A 27285-nucleotide genomic window follows, 5' to 3' on the forward strand; every position below is an offset into this window, starting at 1 on the left:
TTTCTTCAGATAGTGTCCCAACATTTTAGGAATAGGTTTGTAACAGCTGAGGGTAAAAACATCATCTCACAGTTCATTTTGTAGTTTTGGAAAGACATGGCCACCATCAAAGCATTTTGTGGTGGTTGGCATTAAGTCTAAAACTGCTTATGCCCCACAAAACCATCCACATACTGAAGTGTGACAGTGACAGCACCATGTAATTGGATGGCTTCTCCTCAGCTGGGACTGGAATCCTGTGTGAGGATTAGAGGAGAGAGCAAAGACAGGCTGTTCTGAAAGTGGGCTGAAATCTGCTAAAATAACATTTTCATGTGCCAGACTTATCAAATTTACACCTGAATAATGCAGTAGCCTAATACTGATGATAATGTGTAAGGTGCAGTTTGCTGATACAGCTGTTAGAGAGGAAATAACTACAGTTGCTGCCGTCTTAATACATCTCATCATGATTGTAGAGACTTAAAGATTGTTTGAACATTCTCCTTTGACTAAATAGAAGAAGGGCTGATTCCGTGGTAGCTGGAGTATTTGTCTACTGCTGCCTGGAAACTGAGGCACACAGACGTGTATGTGAAAAAAATGCAAAGTTGGTCTTTATTAAAGTGAGGGAGTTGAATACTTTAGGGATACTGCAGATAATGGCAAGACAATACATGCCTCAGAACATTTGGGAGCCCACAACAACATCCCATTTGGGGCCCATACTCCATCAAACGCAGAAATATTCTCTTGTATGCAAGAATACAAAGATGATTATTCATTCATTCCACTTCTGTAACCACATCAACACTTCCTCCTACGGTGGGTCAGTCTTGAATCACTGAGCACAAGGCAGGAACACATTCCATCACAGGGTGTCTCACACTGACCCCCACCAGTGGACAGACCCAGTGCCTCACACCTATGGAGGATTACACACACTCACCCAGTCACTCACACACTTACAAACCTATGGACAATATCACACTGCCAATTCTTCCTAAAGTGTTTTTGGCCTGTGGGAGGGAACTGGAACACCCGGAGAAAACCCAAACAGCCACTGGGAGAACAAACCACAGTATTCGCAGACCGTGACCTGAGGCGAGGATCAAACCAAGGAACCCAAGACCCTTCAAGGGAGAATCCCAAAATCGTGCACTGATTGCACTTGATTAGTTTTGGATTACAAATACCACTCCACCTCATATATCCTTCTAGCCAAGGCTTGGAATTTGTAATGTGGCCCTTGGGCTCATGTGCAGCTGCTCTACAGCACCTCCTAACTATTCATCCACTTCTATGGTGAACTTAAAGCTGAGTTCACTCATTTTTACAGGGGTTTCTACAAACCTTTGCTCTTTCACTAACTGCCTGTGCAGTAGCCGTACTGTCCAGATGATGGCACACTCTACTAAGTGGTCTACAATGAGGGCTTTCAGTTATCAGGATGAGGTTGATATCATAGGATGTGTTTAAAATAGCCTACAGCATATAGCTTGCATACTGACCGGCCCAAAAAGAGCGCACGGTGTCTGACCGTTTACTCCTGGGTGCTAAATATAACTGGACAATATCCTATTGCAGTGTGTCATTTGAGATACAACCACAGGAAACATCCAACATTTAAAACTTTGACAAGACTTGTTTTGACATGATTTGTAAAATAGATACACTATCTAGTGGTTTGTATCTACTTACACTGTATCTACAAACAAGTGGTTTGTAGAACCCACTTCTAATAAGTGACTTCCCTCAGATAATACAGAGAACACAGATGGCCAGTTGTGCATACACGGCTTATATAATCTTCATAGAAAAGAAAATGAAACAAAATGGTACACTCTGGAGCAGCACATGCTTTAAGGTCACTATGCCCTGTGCCAACGAGTTGTAGCTCAAGTGGCTGAATGCAATCAAACTGTCACAGCAGTGTTTCAACATCTACTGTGACGTTTAATCCCAGATGAGTAGAAGTTATGAGTGTAGTGAGTCTGAAGCCTGACTTGAATCACAGGGCACAAGGCAGGGTACCCGGAGAAAACATACACAGATATAGGGAGGACACACTGAGCTCCTCACAGACAGTGACCCGAGGTGGGAATTGAACCCAGAGTCCCAGGACCTTGGAGCTGTGTGGCACTGAACTTACATGTAGCGCCCCAGTCTCCTAATAATGCCCTTTGTTCGTAGAGTGTAATTCATTCATTGGTCACGGTGGGCCGGAGCCTACCCGGAATCACTGGGCGCAAGGCAGGAACGCACCCTGTAGGGGTCGCCAATTTTTCACAGAGCAATGCACACATACATTTTCACACCTACGGAGAATTTTGAGTCGCCAAACCACCTAACAACGTTTTTGGACCATGGGAGGAAACCCACACGGACACAGGGAGAACACACCAAACTCCTCACAGACAGTCACCTGGAGCAGGACTTGAACCCACAACCTCCAGGTCCCTGGAGCTGTGTGACTGCGCCACAGTGCTGCCCAGAGTGTAATTCTTAAAATATGATTTCTTCCACTTTAGAAAAGAGGTCAACTTCATTTGTCAAAATCATTTATTTACTATAATACATAGCAGATGATGTTAAAATTTTTTTCAGTTTGTACATCAGTTCTGTATGAGGCAGGTCATATGAACAAATGTTGCTCTTCTAACTACACAAATGGGATCCTAGCAGCTGTGCGCTTCCCCCAAAACCTATTTGAGCCCTTTCCTCTTGTTATAGTGATTTGACGGAGATATAAATCTTGTCTTACAAAGCTTTTGAGAAGTGAACCCTACCGTTTCTGCCATCTTTACTTTCACATATGAGCTTCCCCCCATCAGTCTCTCAGACTCTACACATCCCTGTGTCAAGCTAGGTTCCACACAAAGACTGTAAGCTTCTCTAAGCAGCATCTGTTACAGCGGAACAAAATTCAGTACCATCTACAAAAAATGCAATCGTTGTTGTTGTTTGTTTTTTTTCTCTCACATTGGGAATTAAGTACAGTCAATTAATCTAAACGCAAATTTTAGTACAGCATACCACAAAGAAATCTGATTACAAGTTTTACAAGATTATACAGAGCTCCAGTACCCCATGATTTATCAGCAAACTCTGCTGACATATATAGTCTATTTATATATATTTATATCTATATTTATATATATATTTTTTATTTATATATATTTCCTCTATTCAGGGAAATCAAAATTTGATATTAAAAATGAACCTATGGCATGATAACATGAGCGAGTACAGTTTTACCCCAAATTTAATGTTCCCTCAAACAAGTTAGATTTTTCTTTTAAAAAAAACAAGTCTTGCATAAAAACATTTAAGCTTTTATGTTTTTTCTTTCTACCTTTCAGTTATTACAAGTGGCAAATGACATGCAGATTTAGTGTAAAAAAACAAACAAACAAATGTAATTATTTCAAAGCCTGCTGTAGGTGTGCAAGATATTTATCAAGAGACGGAGAGAAAAAGAATTGGAAACAAACAAACCGAGAAAAATAGCCCACAGGACTGAGAAAAGGTTAAGATAACCAGGCAAAAACAGCAAATGCCTGGGTTTCTGAAATGTGCCAAAGAGTTCCAGTGGGGTCTTTCCCTTCTGTGGCTTTCCGACTGTGAGGGGCTGCGGGCTTATTCTCGATGCGGGGTGCCCGTCCCAGGCGGGTGTGCATGTGTGTGTCTGTTTTAACTGTGAATCTTTCCTGTAGGGCAGCGTTCATTAAGCTTCATGACACCCACCAGCCTGACTTGGCAAGCTAGATCACGTTATCAGGATTAAGTATTTATTAATGTTTGTGTAGCTGTATGTCAGTGCCATGTAACCCTCTGCACACTGCCGTCTGTAAATTGTTAGCGTTTCTAAGTGGCATCCCAACTGTCACGTGGCCTTTGGATACCGTCGCCACACTAATTTTCATTTCCTTTTAGAAATAACATTAAAAAAAATTTAAAGAAAAAAAGTAAAAGTGTCCTTTGCAATAAATTGGGAAGTGGGGGACAAAAAAAATGGCACAAAGTTACGCCATTAAAACAGATCGTGCATGTAGTGTACATTTCAGCAAATGACTGACAGTTCAATTGTCTTTACCAACAAAAAAAACAAAAACTGCAGTATAAATATATCTTCAAAGTACATTTGCAGTCACATCTGCATGCTCCTTGTGGCATACCTGTTGAAACACATCTCATTAACAAACACTGTATTGTCACTTTTTTCAGTCGCCGTTTGAAATCTGGTCAATTTTTAAAAATGAAAAAAGAAAAAAAAAAAAAACACAAACAAACAGAAATGTATATCTGCAACTACTCTCTCAGTTTGTCTTCCACATACAAAAACTTTTCCCATTTTTTTAGAGGCTCCCACGCAAGTGCGAGTGCATGACTGCTGAGATGGAGTGTGTGTGTGTGTGTTATATGAGGGGCTCTGAGGGTAGAGGATGCTGGATCTGTTGTGGCTGCAGTGGGGGAGGAAGCTGGAGGGCTAGGAGGGACTCCACCATTCCGTGGCCGTGTGGAGGGGGCGTGCCCTCGGCGCTGGACGGCTCTGTGATTTCGCCGCCGTAGAAGAAATACTGGCACTGCTGGATGAAGCTCTCGATGACCGACTGGTTGAGCTTGGTGGTGGACAGCGTGTCCTTGTTCTCAAAGTCAGGACGCATGAGAGTGGGCCAGAAGCAGATGGAGAGATTGTCCGCAGTCATCAACGTAGTTTTGCTCTGCTGGCTCACCCTGTTAAAGGAGGGGTGAGGGGAGGTGAACAGGGAGAAACAGGGACATGTTTAGAGTTATATAACCAAATCATAGATGCATGCACTTTACACTGGAAAGATTTTCACTGCAACAAATCCACAGCACTGTGCACGGCAGTGGTGTGAAAATAAGTGGAGGAATGTGAAAGAAGGCACCAACCGTGTGGAATCCACTTAATTACATTTCATTAAATAATGTTTTTTGGAAACAACAAATATTCACGAGAAAGTTACATGCCACTTAACATATGATATCCTGGTGTGCTTTGAGGTGGAAGCTCTAGGAATGCAAGCTTAATCAGTGTTGTATATTTATTTGCCCCTACATATATGCCTCTGTTGTCCCCCTGATAAAGGCACTGTACTTCTCAATGATCCATCAAGGGTTTTCATTTACATCCTGGCAAACATTATTATTATTATTTTTTTTTAGATCCAAAGCACATCATGGAACTGCTTGCAACTCTCTCACAGTTAGCCATTGCTCCACAAGGGGGAGCTACTCAGTGCTCTGCATCAAAAACACTTCTTGTCATTGTCCCTGCTTTAAAACACCTACTTTTAACTCAGGTGGAGCTTGTTAATAAGCTGTTTAGCTGGGTCAGGTGCCCTTAGTTTCTGTGCCCTTGTAAGTAAACATGAATTTATGCAATGCATATGCAGTCAAGTAAATCAGGCACACCTCAGGTTAGTACATCTATCCTTTTTTTATCAACTGCAAAGACACATGGAATTATACTGATTGTACGACAGAAATCTAGAAAAATATATAATTCAGTAAGCTTTTCAACAGGGATAAAAGACTATGGCGATCATAAGCTGACTGCAGTTCAAACAGTGAGTCTTTAAAGCTATAAGCACTTTTAACAGCAAACTACCAAAAAAAACAGTTGTGACAGAAATGAATCCATGTTCCAAAGTGCTTATGTCTCATGAAAGGCAGCAGCAAAATACTCCTTCAAACTTAAGCAAAATGATGCTCCTGAGGTAGAGGTCTGTGTAATTTCCATGCATTTCATAATGGGTTTTAAAGACCCTGAGCAGTGTGAACAAGGTACACTTCGAGGTTCTTTGGAAAAGTGGTGATTATGTCTCTTTCCTCTTATCTTTTTTATCCCATCTCAGTGCAGTCACCTAGCCAACACACTGAATTCCCTAAGCACGCTTGGTAAAAGCTGCAACCGTGAGATAAAAGCATTAAAAAACGTAATGCTTAAAACGTGTCTAGCATAATTTGGATAATTACTGTTACCTTCGCAAGCCCAGAGCACTATAAAACAGGGGTGAGTGCAGTCAAAAAGCCTGTTTTGAAAGCTTCTTGAATCAAGAAACTATTACAAAGTGTTTCCTTGCCTTTCTCAGCAGGTGTTTATTGCACTAAATGTGCAAAGCATGATGGAATTGATAGCATTCATAACATTTTTTTAATATTTAAAAGCATATATAATGCTGATAATTTCCTCTGACATATGTCAGTGCTGGGTGAAATGCAATTTTTTTTTCCATAAACTAGTGATGTGAACAACTGTCAGATTCCAGGAAGAGGTTTTACCTGTTGAGATGAGTGATGACATATTTGAAAACTTCATAGTTCACAGGAGGAAATTTCAGCACAATTTCCTTTAGCACCTGCAGTCTTTCAATGTGGTCCACAATTTCTTTAAGGGTGAAAGAAAGAACACAAACAAATCAGGCAGAAGTACAAAAGTTAGTTGGTTAACAGTAGTCTGTAGTCTACAAACATGTCACAGATGATATCAATATCATAGTTCAGCAAGAAAATCCACTATTATTTTTCCGTTATATTATTAGGTAGTTTTCATTCAAGACATGTTTGGTTCTGAATCCTAATAGCATAAGATAAGCTATTTATGAGCACACCCATTGCCTGTGAGCTACATTAGCCTCAGAGTTAATGCAGAGTACATATAAACCTGAGTAGCATACTTGAGATACAAAGCATGGCGTGGATATCTGATTTATTCTAAATTAAGGACTGCTTTTAAACAGTATTTGAAAAAACACATAAAGTGCCTTTTAAACCCCAGTCCTGATATTTGCCCTGGTGTGTAATATTATTTCCAAAGACCATATGCTAGCCAGCCTCTCACTAAATCCAATCACTTCCTGCAAATGGTGTCGACGGGGCTGGTGTGAAACTAGTCGCAACACATTCAAGAGGCTGCCACTGACGTCACTGGGTAAAAATGTTTGCTCAGAGCACACTGCACACCGGCTGCCTGAGTGAGAAGCGAAGACTGGAAATCTGGCAGTGGCTCAAACAATAATCTGCTAGTGGAGGCGGGGAAGGAGTGGGAAAAAAATATTCACACACGTGTACATTCTGAAAGATCGCTGAGAGCAATTGCAGCAGCGGCCTGGGAGGCAGAGCGACATCAGCCTACTGCTGTGTGGCTGAGGAGTGATCGGGAACACATCACACCAGGCTCCGGATTACACACGGCTCTCAGCTTGGAAGAAAAAAAAAACCTCACCTCAAGTGAACATATAGATGCGTTTAAATCACCATCCGCAGCCTCCTTCAGGCTGGGATTAGACGAAGTGGTGATGGGATTAATTTCCAGTTGGGTTGGAGATTGATGTTTTATAAATGCCTTTTTATTTATTTATTTATTTTAATGGAATATGTAGAGGAAGCTGTAGCTTTAGGCAAGTTAGGGACTGAGGACACAGGGCCTAGTCTTCACTGGTTGTTCTACGGGCTGAAAACGGATTACCAGGACACAGTGCTAGCCGTGTGGTTACGGATACAGCAGCCACTGTGCTGTAGAGTAAATGCCCTACAAATGCTTAGTATGAATTTGACAATTTTTACTTTCCTTAAGCATAACTTCCCTCTTTCTAAATACAGTATATTGTATTTATATCATAGGCATATTCCAGATACCAATGAAACACTTTGAAGCTTAAGAACAGGGAACCAGGCCTGCAGAATATAGTTTAAAATAACACAGGCTTTATCAATACAGATGACTCTGAATGAAACTAATACGCAAAGGAACCATCTAACTAATTACTTATTTTATGTGCCGTGTAAAGCCTGACAAACATCAGCTCATCCACAAGAGTTCCAAAGAATCTAAATATGTTTGATCTACAAAACATGGGCTGATAGTAAATTAACCATTATAGATTTTAATTAATAATTCAATTAATAATAAAGACCCATAATAATAATAATAATAATAATACATTTTTTAACAAATAACAGAGCCTATAGACTTCAGCTAACTGTGACAGACCTGGGAGTGGACAATCAACAACCATTTTGAAGATCAAAAGTATATTTTGTGAATTGGAGCGATTGTGTTGCAAGACGACTGTATTGTTATCAGAAATGTAGCTATATAAGGACTATATGAAAGATGATGTTCAGTCAGATTCTGATAATTCTGAGTGTTTTTCACATACACTGTTACTGCTTTTATGGTTTTACACAGATTTTGTTTTTTGGAGAGTGTGGAGAGATGCCATTTATTTCTCAACAACACTCTCTAAGCCGTTCTAGACCTCTGGCACAGACACAATAGGAAAGAAACAAAAACAAGATACTCACTAGCTGCTTCCACTAGCTCTGGATGGAGGTTGTAAGGGATGAGGGGGTCAGGAAGATCAGCAAAGAAAGCTTTCAGCGCCCCTGCCACAGCATTCACAGCAACATCCATTGCTACAAAATCTACACTGTGGTCTAATTGGACAAACAAAACAAAAAGAGGAGGTGAAGAAAAATGATGCTAACAGTAATGATGGCATCTTATTCTAGGGTGGGTGGGTGGGTGGGAGGGGGGAGTTTGCAGTGTTGTCAGTGTTAGCAGTGCCAATAAAAACAGTGTCAACTGAAATGAGTAAGAGTGGAGAAACAGAAGAAGAGGAAACAACTGAGTAGAAGAAGGACATTGTGAGAGAAGAGTAAGTAAAGCAGAATGGCTGGAGAAACTAAAAAACAGAGAAAAGAGAAAGAGAGAGAGTGTAGGGCTTAAGGTGAACTGACAGCTGTCAGATTAGATCTCACTAGGGGATGGAGAGGGAAAAAAAGCTCTTAATTCAGAAAATAGTGAGGACACAAAGAGGCAGAAGATAGGCAAGCTAATGGCTCTAGGCCAATGGGCAGATTGATGCCCATAGTGGCTCTTTTGGGCAAACTCTGGCTCACTGAGTGAATAATCTGGTTACTCTGCGGACGATTTTCCAACAAGTCAATTGCACGGCTCACCAGGCCGCTACGACTGGGATCTGATGTGAAAGACGGGTGAAAACAAAGAGCAAAAGCTGCGTATTTCAGCCACAGGGCTGAGTCGAGGATACATTTACTATTTGCAAAGGCATAAAGAACATAGTTGAGGAGTACATAAAAATAAAGCAGTCAATTGCTCTACTCAATAAAATAATGTCAGGACCATCTGACAGCCACAGATATACAGCATTAAATGGCAATCACTATCTATTACAACCTGACGCTGAGCTGCCCGTCTGTAGTAGTTCAAGTGCCTTTATTCAAGCAGAGCACACAACAGAAGACCTCAAATTGTATCTACAAATAAATGTAGCTTTTGTCTGGGATGCGTATCACTTCACTATACTGAAGCAGCACATTTAATTTATATAATGTAGAGCAGAATGTTAATCTGTCACATATTAACATTTATTCCAAGTACTTGTATCTCCACAGAGATCTGTAATAGCTGGTCTTCACCAGCAGGCTGTTACATAAGTCAAAAGCCTTGCTTATCCCTGCTGAATACATGAGCACACAGAGAAGAGACAGAGAAAGGGCGGAATAGCTGTTCCACTGAATTGAAACAGGATGAAATGTGAATGGCCAGTTGAAAGGACAATAGAATTACTCAACCGTTTACAGACGGTGTTTTCCAGTGACTGTGCATTTATTTTCATCTGTGTGCAAGTTATAGGCTGGTGTCAGAATTTTGATTACCTTGGTCAAACTGTTTCTGAATGTTGTCTTGATCCGTCTTGTTCCCGCTCACACGATACAGGCCCTCTGTGGTAAGACCTACAAAACAGGAGGAGCAGGTAATTATGTAAATTCAACAAAAACTACAGAAATAAAATCCAAAAGAACCCAGATGCCTAGAAGCTAAAGACACTAATAGCCCAGGGAGCTATTAAGAATATACTAGCACAGTCATGTTCACCACTTTCAGTTTTCATATTACTAGAGAAGGAATTATGTAAGTGATGAAATTGTATTAAACTAAGAGGAAATCTAAGTAAAATAATGATTAAAAACCGCATTTCAGGGTCTAATATTTGTTACTGGGTCGTAACATTCAACTTTGCTTCCATTTGGGATCATTTCTACATGGTAAGACTTAATATAGCTCCAAATAAATGATCAACATGTCACATTACAAATGACTGGCTGCATAATTTATGACGTATGTATTTGGTTTTTGACCTACACTGTAAAAAGTCCAGTTGTGATTTCTCTATTCGTAACAGTTAATGGTGCACTGAGCCTATTCTCTGGATCATATGTACACCAAAATGAACCTGAATAAACAACCAGATGTCAGCCAGATGCCTGATACATATACAGTCTCTTAACTATGGTTGTTCTTCACTGGAAGTGTGTTATTCCAAAACATGAAGGACATGCGATCCTGTTCCAAGTGTAAATACATGGTGTTTTTGAAGTTCATACATTATGGCATACAGGTTAACTTTAAACAAAATAATAATGAAATAACTTGAATGTAAAATCCTAATCCTAATCATGACTCGCATATGTCTTTGTTGTCATATCATCTTGCATTTCCTGTCTTTAATCTATCAAAATGTTTAGTGAGATAACCACAGCTTATGAAGACAATCTCTGCTATGACCTTGCAGAGCTCAATGCTGCTCCAGGGGGCTGGTTCAGACAGGGACTGTTTCAGAGTTGCTTAGTCACTTGTCTTAGCTCAGTGAGCTGCCAGGCGCTTCAAGTCAAAACTGCTGTGCATTCCTTGAATGTTCTCACATGTCAGAGCCAGTTTCACCCGGTATACGGACGGCAACGAGAGTTTTAGGGCAAGGCGTGGCTTTGCGTAAAGAAACACAGGTTTATTTACACAAAGGACAGGTGCAGGGCAGTGGAGGGAGTGCACGGTACTTTTATTGCTGAACAGTCAAACGAGGTGAATCATCTACTCAGCTGAGAGGTCTGTACAGGCAGACGGCTGTGTAACTGACCTGAAGGAGAGCCTGTGCACTATGTATCTTGATCGACTCCAGCTAGATAAGTGAAGTACTGCTGAGCCTTAGTAAGATGCTTCTGTTTCTGGCCAAAAATGTGTAGGCTATTTTATTTTTTGGTAATATTTGTAAGGTTTAATATATAATTTAAATATACAATATCATCGCAGTCCAATTAAAAATATTTATATCCAAAAATAGTAACTTTACAGGAGAAGGACAAACCTTTTTTTACTTTTCAATGGAAATCAAAAAATATTTAAAGTAATGTTGGAGCATTTCTATTGGTCCATTCATCATGAAATATTTACACAATGTGAAGGACATCTGCTGTGTTCAAATGATGTAGTAAACTACAAACTGACACAAATGGAGATACTTGTTTTCACTGGACAGTGAAAATACAGGCAAAAGGTTTTGGACACCTACCCAAATTTTATTTTAAAATTGTAAAAAATCTATTAATATGGAGTTTGTCCCCTTTTGCTGCAATAACACTTTCTATACTTGTAATAATTTTGAAACATTTCCTTTGAGAATTTGACCACAAGAACATCTCTGAGGACAGTTACTGATGTTGGCTGATTAGTTCCAAATAAGAGACCCCAATCAAACTCATCCCAAAAGTATCGGGGTGTGTGTGGGTTGTTTTGTTATTATAATTGGCTCAACCACTTGTTGTGAAAGGTCCAGCCTGACAATGTCAGGAGACATTGCACACTCTGGTGTGGAGGAACATGCTGAGACTGACGGCATTGTACAGTCGCAGTCAAAAGCCAAATAAAGACCATGCGTACAGACCAAATCTGTCTAAATCATGTGATCAGCGTTATTTAAAGTAATTAACCTCTCAGGGCTTTACGTCAGAATAAATGTGCTTGATTTGAAATACGTAAGTAGTCCAATTATTCTCAGAACTTTAGAGAAACATCAATTGAGCTCATGTTTCACTTTTCTATTTCCTACAGACTCAGAAAGGTCTCTAGGAAAAGTTCAAAACAGCTTTCAGAATATCAAACTTGAGATATGTGAAATAACACATGTAATACCTTTGCATAGAAATCAACCAAATCCACATGTTCATTTTTTTTAGCTCTACCTCATGTTAATCATGTTTTGAAATGTTACAAAATGTTTGTTGTCTATTTTACACTACAAACCTTCAACTTGCAAGCTTTTACACATGCGAAGGTCTATGTCCATTTAAATTCAAAATGACTTGCTTTCAGTAAACCTTTACAATGGCCACATGCATTTATCATAGCATTTGAGACAAAAACTTTCAGAGTCATTTGCCTGGACACATTTAAAAAAAAAAAACAAAAGACATGATACATGTGAATTTGTGCCATCTACACATCAAAATTATTATTCTAAATTAGAACTGAATAATTGAATCCAGCTGAATCAGTGAATCACAAATATAAGATTCAGTGCTCAATTTTTTCTAAAGAATCATAATTACAACAAACATCCTGTCAGGTATTCATACCCCCCACTCAGCACGGTCCTGTTAGGCCCATTTTTCCCCTTCCATTACCAATCCAGACTTTGGGTTCTTTCCTGAAACCCAAATGTACTTGTGTGTGCAGTTCCTGAATTTATCCAATGCAGCTTTTATATCACAGAATGATGGCACTTTATTTAGTCAAATGCTGAGAGGATGGTTAAGGTCAAGGATGTCATGAAAACAAGAGCGGTCAGGAAGCTGTAGTGAAGGAAGTGCTCTTAATTTGGATGTAGCTCAGCAGGACGTTCTACTGTCACCTCAAAGACCTCGCATCGGACTCATCTGCAGCTCCTCATCAACAGATTACTATCAAACCCTGCCCCCGCTTACAATAAAGGGCTGTCAGCACACAGGAAGCAAAAGACATTACTCAAATCTATGCACAGTGAGAACCAGCCAGATTGCATCAACACACACACACACACACACACACAGAGATTTAAATGGCCTCTCAACACCCCCTCCTTAGATACTGTTGCCAGCTTAAAAGAGCATTTAGATTACTTTTCCCCTGCTTTGATGATCTAACTTAAATCCTGTTTCAACTCAGTTATGCACAAGGGGGTAGTGTAGGCTTCTGTTCACATATTTAGCTGCCTCGTGATTATATGCAAATAACAGCAGAAATAGGGCATGCTGTGGAGCTGTGTCTCTCAGTTCCATTTCCTTGGAACCTGTGTTGGGAACTTATTTCATGCAGTTTACATCATTCCAGTATGTAGGGTATAAACTTCCTTTGCTTGTTAGCTATATACTGAACGATCTCTGGATTAGAAACACCTACCTTGTATCTACTCAATTTGTCCATTCTCTCAGCTCCACTGACCACACAGGACCACTTTGTGGTTCTACAATTACAGAGTGTAGTCCATCTCTTTCTGTGCATACTTTTATATCCCCATTTCACCCTGATCCTCAATGGTCAGGACACCCAGAAGGCCACCACAGAGCAGGTGTGATTTAGCTGGTGAATAATTCTCAGTGCTGCAGTGACACTGACTTGGTGGTGGTGTGTTGACCTGGCATGAATGGTTCAGATCCGTTGTTTCTAATCCAGTGATCATTTAGTGAACGTGTCTCATAGTTCCATGAAAAACTAAAAAATCATCAAAAGGATTTTGATAAATCAGCGTTTGGAGAACAAAAACAAGTTGCTCTTTTTCCATACTGTCATGAATACGTCAGTGTTACTACAGAGAATCATTTTTGTTTTTCAAATAAAATAATACATTTGTAAGGATGCATGTACCTTGTTTTAAATGAATATATTTGCTTGCCACAACAACACACAGTGGAACCTCTCAGGTGAGTTCAACCAGCCCTGCTTTATAGAGATCACAATCACATCTATGCTAGGTGCAATACATGGGGTGTTAACGCATTGGTATCACTCTCCACTTATATTCTACAGTAAACTTCGAAGCTATGATTTATATGAAATTAATAAATTAACATTTCTTGCCTAATTTTCCCCTCAATTATTTGTCACCTCTAATTCCAACCCATCAGTCGATCACCCCCCAATTTCACACAGTGCCACCAGCCCCTATAGGGCAGGGGTAAACGCATTTCACCAAAGTGACAAGTGAGGCCAACCCGCCATTTCTCTTTGAACTGCTGCTAAAGCAACACCACTAAACAGGTTGATGGGACAAAAGACAGCTTCTGACAGACCTGGACAGATTGTGTTGTTTTGGTAGCCAGCACCATAAGGGAGAAAAAAGGCAGTCCCACCCACCAGAGAGCAAGACCAATACTGCTCTCTAAGACTCCCAGCCTTGGCTGGCTGAGGAATTACCTGAGATCGAACCAGTAACTAACATGGCTAACATGTCGGAAGCCTCATCACCTTTTTAATAGCTGAAACTAACTTCATTTTTACCATCCTGGGGGTGGGGTGAGGTGGGCAGAGTGGCTTCAGTGAGCAAAGGCCTAAATTACTATGTGTCAAATCAGGTGAATTACAGCAAGTAAAACGCAAAAAAGAAAGCACAGCATGGGGTCCGAAGTGACTCACACCAGAGATGACAAAGCACTCACTGTTCTTTCGTTAAGTATGATATTACATTTTATTAATATTAACTTTTAGCTCAGCTTCAATATCCAGTGACATTTACTCTATAATCAAGCTCCTGAGACTAAGGTTAAAAGCTTGGAACTCCATTTACAGCACAAAACAGAGCCCCACCTTCCCTCAGCAGGCCCACTGCTCTATTATTGTACAGCAAATTGAAAAGGTTGATATCAGCTTACTTCATATGCATTTGTTTCCAGCATTAGTGCAGGGCTGAATGACAGGGAAGTCAGGGAAAGGTCATCTGATTAAACACAAAAACACGGCATTTGTGGATTCCTCTTATTTTAAAGACACAAAGCAGGGTCCAAGTGGGAGCTGATTAAGTAGATGCAAGTATTTCCAACTTTTTACAGCAATAAATATTACTGCTTTCTGACAATTAACATTTAAAGACAGCTGAAGCACCTGGAGCACTTCCACAGGGGTTACAAATCACAACGGTTCAACACAGGCACAACCTCACAAGCATAAACTGCACCGTAAATACTCCAAGACACAAAATCATTTTCAATTATAATCACTATTAGAAGAGGCCATTATGGCAAAACATATACCATCACGATAACTGGAAGGCATCTAAAACAATTATTAACATAGTAGAGATTTTGCTTAAGCAGTGTTTACTGACCTCTAAAAATAAAGTAGACAATCCTCTCCTTTAAGAAATTATTTTAAAAATTTTTGGTCATTACTTCATTAACCATTAATAAACAATTTCAGAAGAGGTCAGGGGTATAACAATATTACAAAAGTAGAAAGTAGTTTTGGTTTCTGCATGCAATTGTGTGCTTCAGAATTAGCCAAATAGCAGAGTGGATAAATCAGCATGACACATCTTTAACATGCCTCCTAACGCTACATTCCTGCCAATCTAATTACATCTCTCTCTCATTGCTGACATATAATGTAATTTAATCCATTCTGTTTTGGCAACCCTGACGTGATGATGTGTTTATTGTGATAACAACAAAAAGTCTGATTAATTGGACAGCACTATTCCAGTTAGAGCAAATCCTACAAATAGAGCTATGCATGTTTGCAGAGGATTGCCGCTCTTAGCACAGTGCTGGGACAAATGGCACATAGAGAGTGTAACCTTTTAACTAAGCCTGCTTCCAGCCGCTGTCGCCAGGGCCCCTCTAAACAGGGTGTGCCTGCAGTAAACAAGAACACTGGCCTGTATTAAGCATCACGGCATATGGTACTATCAGGGCAGGGCTTTGGGCCAGACCACTTTTGGCTGAGCCTGTACCTGACCTGATCCAAAAATGCCAAGGATGTCTCAAAAAGTGCTACTTAAGCAAATTATGATGTATTCCTCACAAGAAAAGGAGGTTACAAGTACACCTGCAATAGTACGTGGTGCATGGCAGTCCAGAGATGCAGTATGGTAGTGAATAGCCCTTTTGTATACGGAGCATAAAAATCAGGTGCAAATTAACAGTAACTTACTTATTAAAAATATGCACTAGATTGGATGCAGATAAATAACAGCCTGCAAACAAACAAATCAAAGATGCTGTTACTCTTCATAAAAAAGCATTTCCATTATACGAAGACGTTCTGAATCAACAAAGCATCGGCCTAATGTCACTATGGTCTGTGCCAGTGGTATAAAGCCTCCACTTGGCTCTGGAAATGCATTCTTTGGAGAGATGGAGTACCATCCAACACCTCTGGGGTGAAATATAGGCCTTTGTGATCCAGAGCTAATCATCCAACCTCAGTACCTGACCTCACTAACGTAGCTGAATGCAACCAAACCCTCACAGCAATGTTCCAACATCTAGTGTAAGGCTTTAGATATGTTACAAATAAGGACAAAACCACAGGCTAATGAAATGGACCATAAAGAATGAGCTGCTATTTGAATTTTTCAGTTGAGAGCGAGCTTGTTGTAAGTCTACCTCTCCTGCAACAAGAAAAATTGGACTACAGCAGGTCACATGCACATTCCACAGGAAATTAGTTTAACTATAACTAAACCTAGCTGTACTACACATTCATCACAGGGTTTCGATATACTTAAACCAATTGAACTGCTCATATATGCAGTTCTGAGAAATTTAAGGGAGACCAGAGTCCAAGGAGGGTCATTATTTTCTGTACTAACACATACAGATCTGTCTTACCCAGCAACTCCCAGCCCCTATAAATCAAAGCAGCTGACATAAAAGGAAAAAAGATCAGGGCATGTGTACTGCCTTCTGGTATTGATTGCAAAAGCTATGGTAGCACTATAGTAAACTGCTTATAAAGTCTGTGTGATTATAGCAAATATATAACGTCATGATGCTTGAAAGGCATATTTGCAGTCTAGAAAACATATCTCTAAAGCCAAAAAGTAGAACTAGCAGCTCAATATGTTAACCAACAATAAACACCTTGCTGTGGCTAAATGCAACATCATAAACAGCCATTAATATTATTTATTTTAAATACATATTTTAACTTTTTATAATATGTCTAAGCTAACAGAACACTGTAGTTGTTCTTGGTCATTACTTAAAATTGTTAACTGCTAATATTATTTCTGTTTTGTATGCAAATATTTGTATATATTCTGCATCCTATTTTTTTATTCAACTTTATAAAAATACTATTTGAGAAACAGCATGAGGATCAATATAACAAGTAATAAAGCATGAATGGCCTAATATGCTATTTATTACTATTAAACAGCTAAAATAACTATTCTATTAGCTATGATAAGGTCCTATTAGTTGCTTAATTTCCAATATTATATAAGAAATAGACACCACCAGCAATACGGAAATATAATAAGCAAGTCAAGACAGGTTTGGAATTTTGTTGGGACATGCAAACAGCCAGGTGATGTAATCATTCGGTACAGCAGAGTAGGTCTTGTGCCGGCACCTTTTAAGGACCTTCATAATAGCATGCTTTTCCAGTAAATGTGTCTGACTGTGTCTTATTTCTTTGCCCTTGACAACAGGTTTAGTTATGTTGAGATGACAGTTCTAAGACCGTTCCACATACTTTTAAATAAACACTCCTATCTGTGAGTGGGAAGTGAGCAAGTTGGGATTTATCAAAAGGCAGATGAGAAAGAGAGAGAGAGACAGAGAGAGAAGCGCATAAGAAAGCTCTAGCAGCTGAGAGGATTTAGCAGAAGCGGGGAGCCTTATCTGCTGCCTGCAGCTAAACAGCGTCCTTCTTACAATAGCAATACATGACATTCATTAACATGCTTGACACATGCAAACGTGGACATGCCGTGTTGACACAGGTAAATTTTGATGCACTAAAGAGTTCTGTTGCTCTTGAAAAGGCTTAAACAGAGGCTTGTCAAACCTGGGAGGGTGAAAAGACCTTATGCAGAAGTACAACAATTCAGAGTGTATTATCATCAGGAGCAGAGTGGATGCTCTTTTAGCGATGTGGCCCAGGGATTGTGCTAGGACCAGCGGAGCATGTGGCAGCGAAGCATGCATAACGCGTCAGCCCAGCTGGACCTCAATGACCTGTGGTCAGCCCGTCCATGGGCTAAACAGTAGGCACAGGACATCTGTCTTTCAGCAGACAGTGTTGGCATCATTCACACCAACTCATCTCTAATTCATAGTGAGCAGATGGGTTATGGTTAAAAATAAAATGAAAAAAAAAATTTTGTTTAAACTAAAACCGTTGCGTAATTTGCATTTGAGATTAATTGTCTTGTTTGGAAACAGACAAGATTTTAAAACTGGAAGCGAACTACCCAAAAAGATCAGAGCCTTGGAACATATCCAGTCCATTCAAGTCATAGCCATTCAATGTTAGGCATTGTTTTAAAAATACTGTACGTTTGTATTTTTGCACTCCTGACAATATGCAAATCAATACTGCAAAATGTAAAGCGTTTTGTGCCTTTTTTTTATACATTGTAAAATTTGCTCTAATTGAGAAACTGCACCTTTAAATAGCACAGCAGCTACTACAAGCTTATTTTTTTGACCTGGAATATTTAAGAACTCATGCCATCTGTGGCAAATGGAATGCTCGGATACATACAACAAACCATACAAGAATAATTTATTAACAGAACATCTGTGCTAAATGTTGAGTGGCTACTTATTTCCATACATATGTCTAGACTAACTACAACCCTGTTTTGCCAATAAATGTTTTGCTGTGTGTTTGGCATGCGCAATGCCAGAAACCTGAAAATGTTACCTTACCCTTTGAGACAGGTGCTAAAATGTGTCTATTTCTGCTCTTTATGGAACATGTGGTTGACAATATTGAGCAAGACTTGTTTTAAGAGAATGAATGACATCCATGCTTCACACTAAATTAAGGCCTTTGTACAAACATGTGTATACAATTTTCATAAATGAAAGCATAAAACAGGAATTTGAACCGTGGTAGACAAGCAGAGATGAACGGGATTTTTTTTGGAAAATGGATGCTGTCATAACTGACCTACAGATTATTACTTTAACATCATTTCAATGACTTTTTGTCTGAAATAGTTTGTCAATAGTTTGTATTTTCATACAGAGTTGTTTATCATAACTATTTTAGTCCTAGAACTGGGTATTAAATAAAATTTGGCCTAAAATAATACCACATTATTTCAGTGTATTTTTCTTGGTGATATAAAACACTGAAAAATGAATCATTTCAAGAACATTCTATTGCAACAAAATACATATCAATTTTGGTATAAATTTAACTGTTGCAAACATTTAGTAGAAACAAAAACATGTCTAAACATATGGTTATGTTCTAAATAGCAATAACTTAACAAGAATCTGATGACTAGTACATTAAACTCTTTTACAAGTGTCACTTTCTGCCAGAAATCTTTTTGTGCCTAAATAACGTATGTAATGAACAACCGCATGATGCAATTACCAATACAAGTCAGAATATCATGCCATTGATTTTTTTTAATATTCTTTAAATTAATACCAATATTTCTTGGCAAAAGAAACAGTATGTCACAGACCTACCTGGTATCATTCAAAATATTTCTATACTGACACCTCCTACGCTGTTTTCCAAGACTCTACTACAGAAGACAACTTTTAGCTAACAATTAACATACCATATGCTGTGCTGCCCCAATTGGCTCATATGTGAAATTTCCAAAGCTTATGAGTTACTGTCCTTTCCTTCCACTTCCCTCCCAGATCTACTCACTGGTCCTAGTGCGTGGCCTGATGTGTGGCGACAACCTGTCAAAGGCAATTTGTTCCGACAATCTCTTCCCTTAAGCACAAAAGACAGCAGAATGCCAATGGGAATAACAGAACTTGGTGTTGTTGGACATTTATTGCTAACTATTCACCAGAGACCTTGATGTGTCAGAAAAAAAAAAACCTAGAGTCATCAAACCTTTGAGGCCTTCCAGCAAGGTGGCTGTCTTGAGAGGGCAAGTTGAGGAGGTCAAACTTAGTGTAATGGGAATGAATACGAAATCATGTGACATATTTCCTAAAGTCTAGGAAGTCAAAATCTAAAGGAGATTTTTAGAATTGGATTTATTTGATTGAGTTTGACAGGTTTCACACTGTGGCAGCTAAAAAATACGCATGACCATGTTTTTTCACAGGGGAAGTATTTTGCCAAAATACAATGATGCACTGAAATGAAAACCCCTGGCTGGAACTGAAATACAGAATATATTCAACCAAACAAAAACGGTAGTTGTAAAAAAAATTCTTAGCTCTCCCAGCTATTACAAAAATCCTTATGTCAATTTAACACAAAATTATATTGGTAATATTACACCAACGGTTCAAAGTCTATTCTGTCCATTTATCAGTACTACTGAGGCACCATATTTCAGGCCTAAATGTTATCCTACACTAGCAGATGTTCTGAAAACATTTGATTTATAAAATATTACAGCTCATCAAAATAATAAATAATAAAAAAGGAGGGGTGGGGGGTGGTCAGCAAAGATACCAGCATAAGGTAGAGTAAGAAATTAACACCTCAAATTTTTCAACAGATAATTCAAAACCTGGTTAAGATCACTGGAAGAGGTAATAAAAAAAAATATCTTCCAACTTTGAGGGAAGTAGTCAGCAGGAAGAGTTTATAAGCTGGCTCAGCTGGCTGAGCAGCTGACAATGGGCCAGGTGGAGAAGCAGGATGCTCCACTAGCCAAGCCAAATCCACTCAAACGGATCAATGCCTAGTTTCAGGTTTTGCTCGACTGGTCATGAATTTTCCCCAAGCTGCTCAATTTATCTGGCTCTGCTGGTTATGAACTACTTAAGTCAATGTTTCCTCTGGTACCCTAGAAGTTGTTCTGACTGTTACACACCAGAACATTATCCATGACAGATACATTAATTTATTATTATTATACATTACTTCTGTATCCATAACCACCCAAAAGCAGCTCTAACTGCCACAGAATACTGGATAAATATCATAATTTGCACATCCTACTTTTAATAACTGAAATGGCATCATTACTTAATAAGGAGATTTAAGATTTGGCTTTTTCTGAACAATGCTTTCTGCACAACAAAAAATAACACTAAAAAGCTAATAACTGGAACAAAACCTTCACAATGTTTTCTGAAGCAGCTTTTTGCCTTAGTGACAAGCACTTGCTGGTACAAATGCTTTAAACAACAAAAATATGCGTTGTAAAATACACAAGTCACAGTGCCTGAGGACAGCTCTGCTCTTAAAAAGACTCAACTGAGGTAAAATGTAATGTAAACCATGAAGAGCATTCGCGTGCACTCGTATTATGTTCAATTAAATGACTTCTCAAAACCCATTTATCCGGTCATGGTCGTCATGAGCTTGAAAAGTAAACAAAAGAAGCAATTTGGGCTCATAACTAACATAGTTGCTAGACTGACAGTTTTCTGATGGACTTTTTTTGAATTAGCCACTGACGTATCTCACAGATCAGAGCGCCTCGTTAGCATCACTTGTAAACTTGGGCTATTTGTGGTGTTGTAATTACACTATGCAGTGATAACCAGAGAAGGAAGGCTTCCTTTTTTTAGCATTGGTTCCTCTCAGATTCAGATTTTTGTAAAACTGTTTTATGTCACTGAGTGCTGTAAAAAAATGTTGGAATATAAATAAGACTGAACTGAAATAACCTTAAGGCACTTTCATTTTGAACACTTTGAACCACTGGAAAATCCATCATTATCACATTCTAAACATGCCAATTATTCTGTCATGAATTAATATATCTTCTCACTTTAACCTTTAACCATATCCTTTTAATGATAATGTGTCATTAGTTTTGTTGTTTTTTTATTTCCGTATTAATTTTGCTGTTCGTTCTATTCAACAAATATATTTTGTTTTACCTAATTATGTTGTAAGAAGATTATGTACTAAGATTATGTTTGAATGTAAGACTTTTATTATTATCTTACACATTGCCACTCAAACAGTGGAATGAAAGATTTAAGAAACAAAGAAATTTGAGTACAATTTGGCTAATGATTTCACTGTCTTGATCATTCCTGAATGTGATGGATTTTGATCAAATTGGAGAAGTACGTTGAAATTATTTGATTTAGGCAACAATGCTGGTTTAAATTTCAGGGTTTTTACTCTTACTGCTGCTAAATTACTGTGAGGTAAAACATTAATTAACTGCCAAATGCATAACAATGTAAACTGAAAAGTCTGCTTTATCTAGCTACTGAGCCTCCAGTAGAAACAGGCAATGACAGATGGTTCTTTTGAACATACTGCAGTTTGGGAAAAATAAAATCAGTTTATATTTGTTATAGGTTACAGGGTTAGCTGCGTGCCTATCCAGAGTATTCACTGAAACAGAATTCATACTGTGTTAATTTATTTCCTTTTCAGACAAACAATGATGCTCTTGTAATAGAACACACAAAATTCAGTTACAGTTTAGAAAATTATGTATTCTGATCAGATAAAATATATCCATGCATTAAAATGTAAAGGTAAAAGTGTAAATTAAAATGTAAAATGTAAAAGTAACAACACTCGGCTCAATATTTCTTTACAGACATTTGATCTAACAGCTTTTTTTTAATCACACCTCATTTTACTGTATTAATGAGGTTGCAAATTACTCTAGAAACTCACATTTAAAACTCCTGCTAGTACCACAACAATCAAAAGCTGATCTTGCAAAAACCCCTGGTTTCTAAAAATCTGCTTTACATACACACATCAATCTATTTAAATGTATGGAGAACTAAAAATAACATAAGTATTAATCAATATATTTATACATACATAAATAAAAAAAATTTAAAAAAGGGCACACTTAAAATAAATGTTTTTAATTTATCTATTTCTATATATTAACATTTACTTGGGCATTTCTTGCATTTTTACTTTTACTTATTTATATATTTGTGTAATTTTATATTTATTTATTTTTGTTTTTTTACACATTTCTTAATTTATTTATTTATGTTTTCCACATTTCTACGTGTATTTATTTATGTATTTCTGTACCTATATATTAATTAAGTGGGCGGTCCTATTGGTCAGTTTGGTGAACCAGTTTGGTGTTTTTGAGTCAACAATATTAATGGTGGTGACTTATGATTGCAACATTGGTGCAAACGAGTGTAAAGCTGTTTTAGAGAGGACATCTTGTTGCAAGGGAACTATGGCAGTGATAGCTAGGTAAGCTACTGGTATCAAATAATATACATCAATAAAATCCATTTAATCTATACAGTTCCTAATGTCAGCAGCTCTAAGCCTCAAACTGGAAGTAGAAGACATGCAGGCCACAGCACACAGCATGTTCAGACTGGTAAAGGACTAGCTGCGTTTGACTAAACATTTCCTCTGGGTTTTAAAGCACAGCAGAGAAAGAGGATGAGTGTGTTTTGTGTGTGTTTGGAAGAGGGGGCTGATGACCTCTTTCAACTGCGGGACTCTTTCAGGCAAGATGCACTGAAAAGGCTTTTAAATAAAGACCCACAGTGCTCGGACACAGCCATGGGCATATTGAGCCATCACTGCAACCGCAGGAAGTCAACAGTAAACTTAACAAGGGCTAAATACACTTCCAATCCTCAATAGCGCTGCTTCTTTTAGCAGTATTAAATTGCACTGAATGTTATGAAACTGTCACACCAGCACTGTTTCTTTTTTTAAAAAAAAAAAGGGAAGGAAACAAAAATGATATTCCTGTTACTTGTTAGCGCCACCACAATTTGATGTGAATTGTAGGGTGCAAAGTGAGACAAAAAGAGCCGTACTCTTATTATGACATCTATGAATCAGCAAGAAACAAAGACAGTTAATTTTTTTTTAAAGGATCATTCTGCTAGAGTCAACACGAACTGTAAATCATGCATTTTTACAACAGTGTCAGGGAGGGTCTCATGTATCTGAGTGATTCATGAGATGATATGTGGAGGTGGTGAAGCATGAAATTATATTTCCTTGCTCACTTGTGCACACTGACGTGATCACAACTCAGAAGATGTATTTGAACCAGGCCAAATCACTATGTTTTGATAAAAGACTGCTGGACCAATGAGGAATTGAAGCCTGAAGCCACAACTGGCTTTTATAAATCTTTCAATGATAATTTTAAAAATTTTAAGATTTTTAAAAAGTGTAAAAATTGGGACTAAATCTGCCTAGATTAGCACCTTAAATGAAGGATGCAAATGCATGAAAATTAATAAAGCAGAACTTAGAATGCAGTAGCTCTGTTGCCAAAATGCCCTGATCTTCCAAAGTATAATAAATTGGAGCACTGCTGACTTCTGCTGTCTTACTTCTAAAGTGTATTTTCATGCACTTTCGATTTTAAATGAAATGCACATAGAGAGGTTTTGAACATTGTTAGTATAGATATTCATACCCCATATTATAATCAGAGAGATGTTTAGATTTAACTCAGATTTCATAATGTATCTAAGCAACCACATTAAAGCCCCAGAGAAACCATTTTGAATTTTTTTTTTTTTAGTAGTTCTAAACTTGGGGGTTGTGTGCTACTCTACTGTACACGCCGGCCCTGTGTGGCCGCTATCTCCGAGGTACTGCCGACCCTGTGGGTCTACCTTCCCCGCTGCTACTCCGCTCTGTGCGCCGGTCCAGTGCGGCTATCTCCGCTGATACGCCATTAAATACGTCGCCTGTTCTGTTTTCTCTATTTATGTCTTTCACTCCCATACCCCAAAGCATGGTGAATAGCTGGATAGCTAACTCGTTTACTAATAGCTCCTAAGCTTTAGCTCACCAGGCTCTTCGACTCAGAGAGACGGCGTGGCTACGGTAGCCTTGTGATTGGTCAGGGTAAAATTGACATAATCATTACCCTCTTTTAGGACTGCCCATTCTACATCAAGAGGAGAGCAGTACTGGTCATTTTTGAGGAGAGATTTATCATATTTCTGTTTTGTATTTATTATTTAAACTTTGCTGAATGTTTCACATAACACCCAAGAATTATACAAAAAAAAAACCACAAAATTTCAAAATGGGTTCCTAGGGGCTTTAAGCTGATGTTAAGTGAAATTTATGTAGGAAACCTTAAATATCTGCATCCTAAACAAAAGCAAACAGCTCCCAAAATGTAGTGATTCAAACCATCAATCAATGTCAGTGTGCATTAACCTTACACACATAAAGGTTCTGAGATCGGCAGAAAAGGGCTCCTGTCTCTTTCTCACAAAATTAGTCAGGCTATTGAACACCCACGCACGCGCACACACCCATTTCCCAAATATGCTGACGCTGGTTTATCTTCTCCCTAACATACTACCTATGTTTAAAACTCAGCTAATTTGATCACACTAAGCGCAATCTAATCATCTGCCGCAAAGCAACATAATTAAACGGCACATTTACTTTGACCTCCGAGCCTGAGAGTTTCTGAATGGTGGCATCTGTTGTACAATTAAATTAAATCCCTTAAAGTTAGGTCTGTATTGTCGGATGGCTGTGCTGTATCGATGTGTATGTTAGTCAGAGTTTCCATTGGACACTCAATCAGATACAGAACAGGTCACTGAAGGACAACTGCTGTGACCGAAAAAGGCTCAGCAGTCAAAAAGTCCAGTAAAATGTTCTATATGTAAAAATCTGAAGCTCCACTGTCATAAACTAATGATGATAGATCAGAAATCTTACTGTGAACACCATCTCCATCCATTCACTCCATCCATACAGCGTTTAAAGTCAGTTTAATCAAACTCTAACATCAGCACTTTTTCCCATCATCTAACTTCTGATTGATGAACAAAAACTTTTATAGTTTCATTAATTACACCAATTATTAGCTCATATAGTCAAGAACCCATAAAAAAACATTTTCACATTTTAGCACTCCTTCCTAACTTGGAACTGCAAAATCAGTTTTGTATTTTGTAAGTTATTTCAGTTATCACAAGATCATTCTTTTAATTTTAAATCATTCACTGCTGCAGTAGCATTACAGAGAAAGGCACATTGACAGGTTCAACTGCACAAATCGTTCCAGTGTCATCCATCCTCATTTCTCAAACAAGGACACAGTGCCAGGCCATTAACTAAAGGTTGTATATAAGTGACTATGACTTTCTAGTCTACTCTTTTTAACACTGGAGTCTGACAGTAACTGGTAGATTAATAAAATGTTGAGACATTATTCATGTCAAGATTTTGTTAGTTTGATAATATTAAAGAGGAACACCAGCAGCCTATTATCTTAGCTTCTTTTCCCACTGCTTCCCTATTCTTTTTTGCTTTAACTTCCACCAGTCGTGTGACATAATCATAGACATGGCAAGTATAAGACAGTGAACCATGACTCTATATGACTTAACACTGAGAGTTATACATTTTTTTCACATTAACAGTTTTAATGTAACGCTAATATTGTTGATTTAACACTGGTGAATTTGCTGTGTATAAAAAAACAAGGAACACAAAATTAACTATAAGATCCTGTTTTTGTTACTCTGTGTTGTTCTTAAAAGATAGTGATCGACAATTACCACATATTCCATTGTCACAATGTAGTACTTGAGACAACTAAAAGGAAACTTCAGCCAACTTCTACAAACTGCTGCAAAGCATGACCACAGCTAAGCATGTTTCCCCTTAAATATAGAAATATCAATTAAAGTAGAACAAGCATTACCAGACATCGGCACATTTAGCATGGAATATGCCAATCCTATGATATAATACTCTAATAACTGTAACAGGCTGAATAGTAACTTATTTGATATATGATCCAAAACGCAACCTCAAAGAATAAATACTATTTAAGTTCTCTGATCAATGAAGATTTCTAAAAACAGTAAATAAACCAACAATAAAAACAAACATATTAAATGGATCGCAATGATTAAAACACTAGATTTAATCCATGTCCTGGAAACAAGATTTAATATTAACAGCCAATAAATGTAATAGGGTATGGGCAAATTTCTCTGCTTATTAAATGAACGGTCTGATTCATTAAATGTAAACACATCTAATTTTACTGCTCAAATATTACTCATGACTGAAACTGACCTGTGCGTTCAATGTAGTCCACACATTTATCAATAAACAATGGAATAGGTCTCTCTGAGGTGACCAGGTTCTGCAGAGGAACTCCAAAGTAATTGCTTTCCCAATTTCTTCGTGTTGGTGGATACAATGGCTTTGTGGCCTTCACTTTTATCTGTACAAAAACATATCAAATATTCAGCACACAGAAAAAAACATGCACAGTTTAACGCAGCTTTTGATTTCCTAAAGGACTGTGTTGAAGTCATATCTTGCACTCCAGTTAACTTTGTGGACACTTCGCTCCATGTATATTT

At 38.3% G+C, this 27285-nt stretch overlaps 1 protein-coding gene across 1 annotated transcript in view; it reads right to left on the minus strand.

The window, feature by feature from the left end:
* Positions 1-2537: 2537 nt before the first annotated feature.
* arhgap5 (Rho GTPase activating protein 5) overlaps positions 2538-27285 on the minus strand; it is a 32872-nt gene continuing 8124 nt past the window's right edge. Inside the window, exons 3-7 of the mRNA XM_066673710.1 lie at positions 26993-27143; positions 9691-9768; positions 8314-8445; positions 6289-6394; positions 2538-4716 (exon numbers count right to left, since the gene is read on the minus strand). Coding sequence (XP_066529807.1) covers positions 4398-4716; positions 6289-6394; positions 8314-8445; positions 9691-9768; positions 26993-27143 — 786 coding nt within the window. The 3' untranslated portion in view covers positions 2538-4397. The remainder of the gene's footprint in view (positions 4717-6288; positions 6395-8313; positions 8446-9690; positions 9769-26992; positions 27144-27285) is intronic.

This window comes from Hoplias malabaricus, chromosome 1 (genome assembly GCF_029633855.1).
Source record: "Hoplias malabaricus isolate fHopMal1 chromosome 1, fHopMal1.hap1, whole genome shotgun sequence".
In the NCBI taxonomy this organism is placed as follows: Eukaryota; Metazoa; Chordata; class Actinopteri; order Characiformes; family Erythrinidae; genus Hoplias; species Hoplias malabaricus.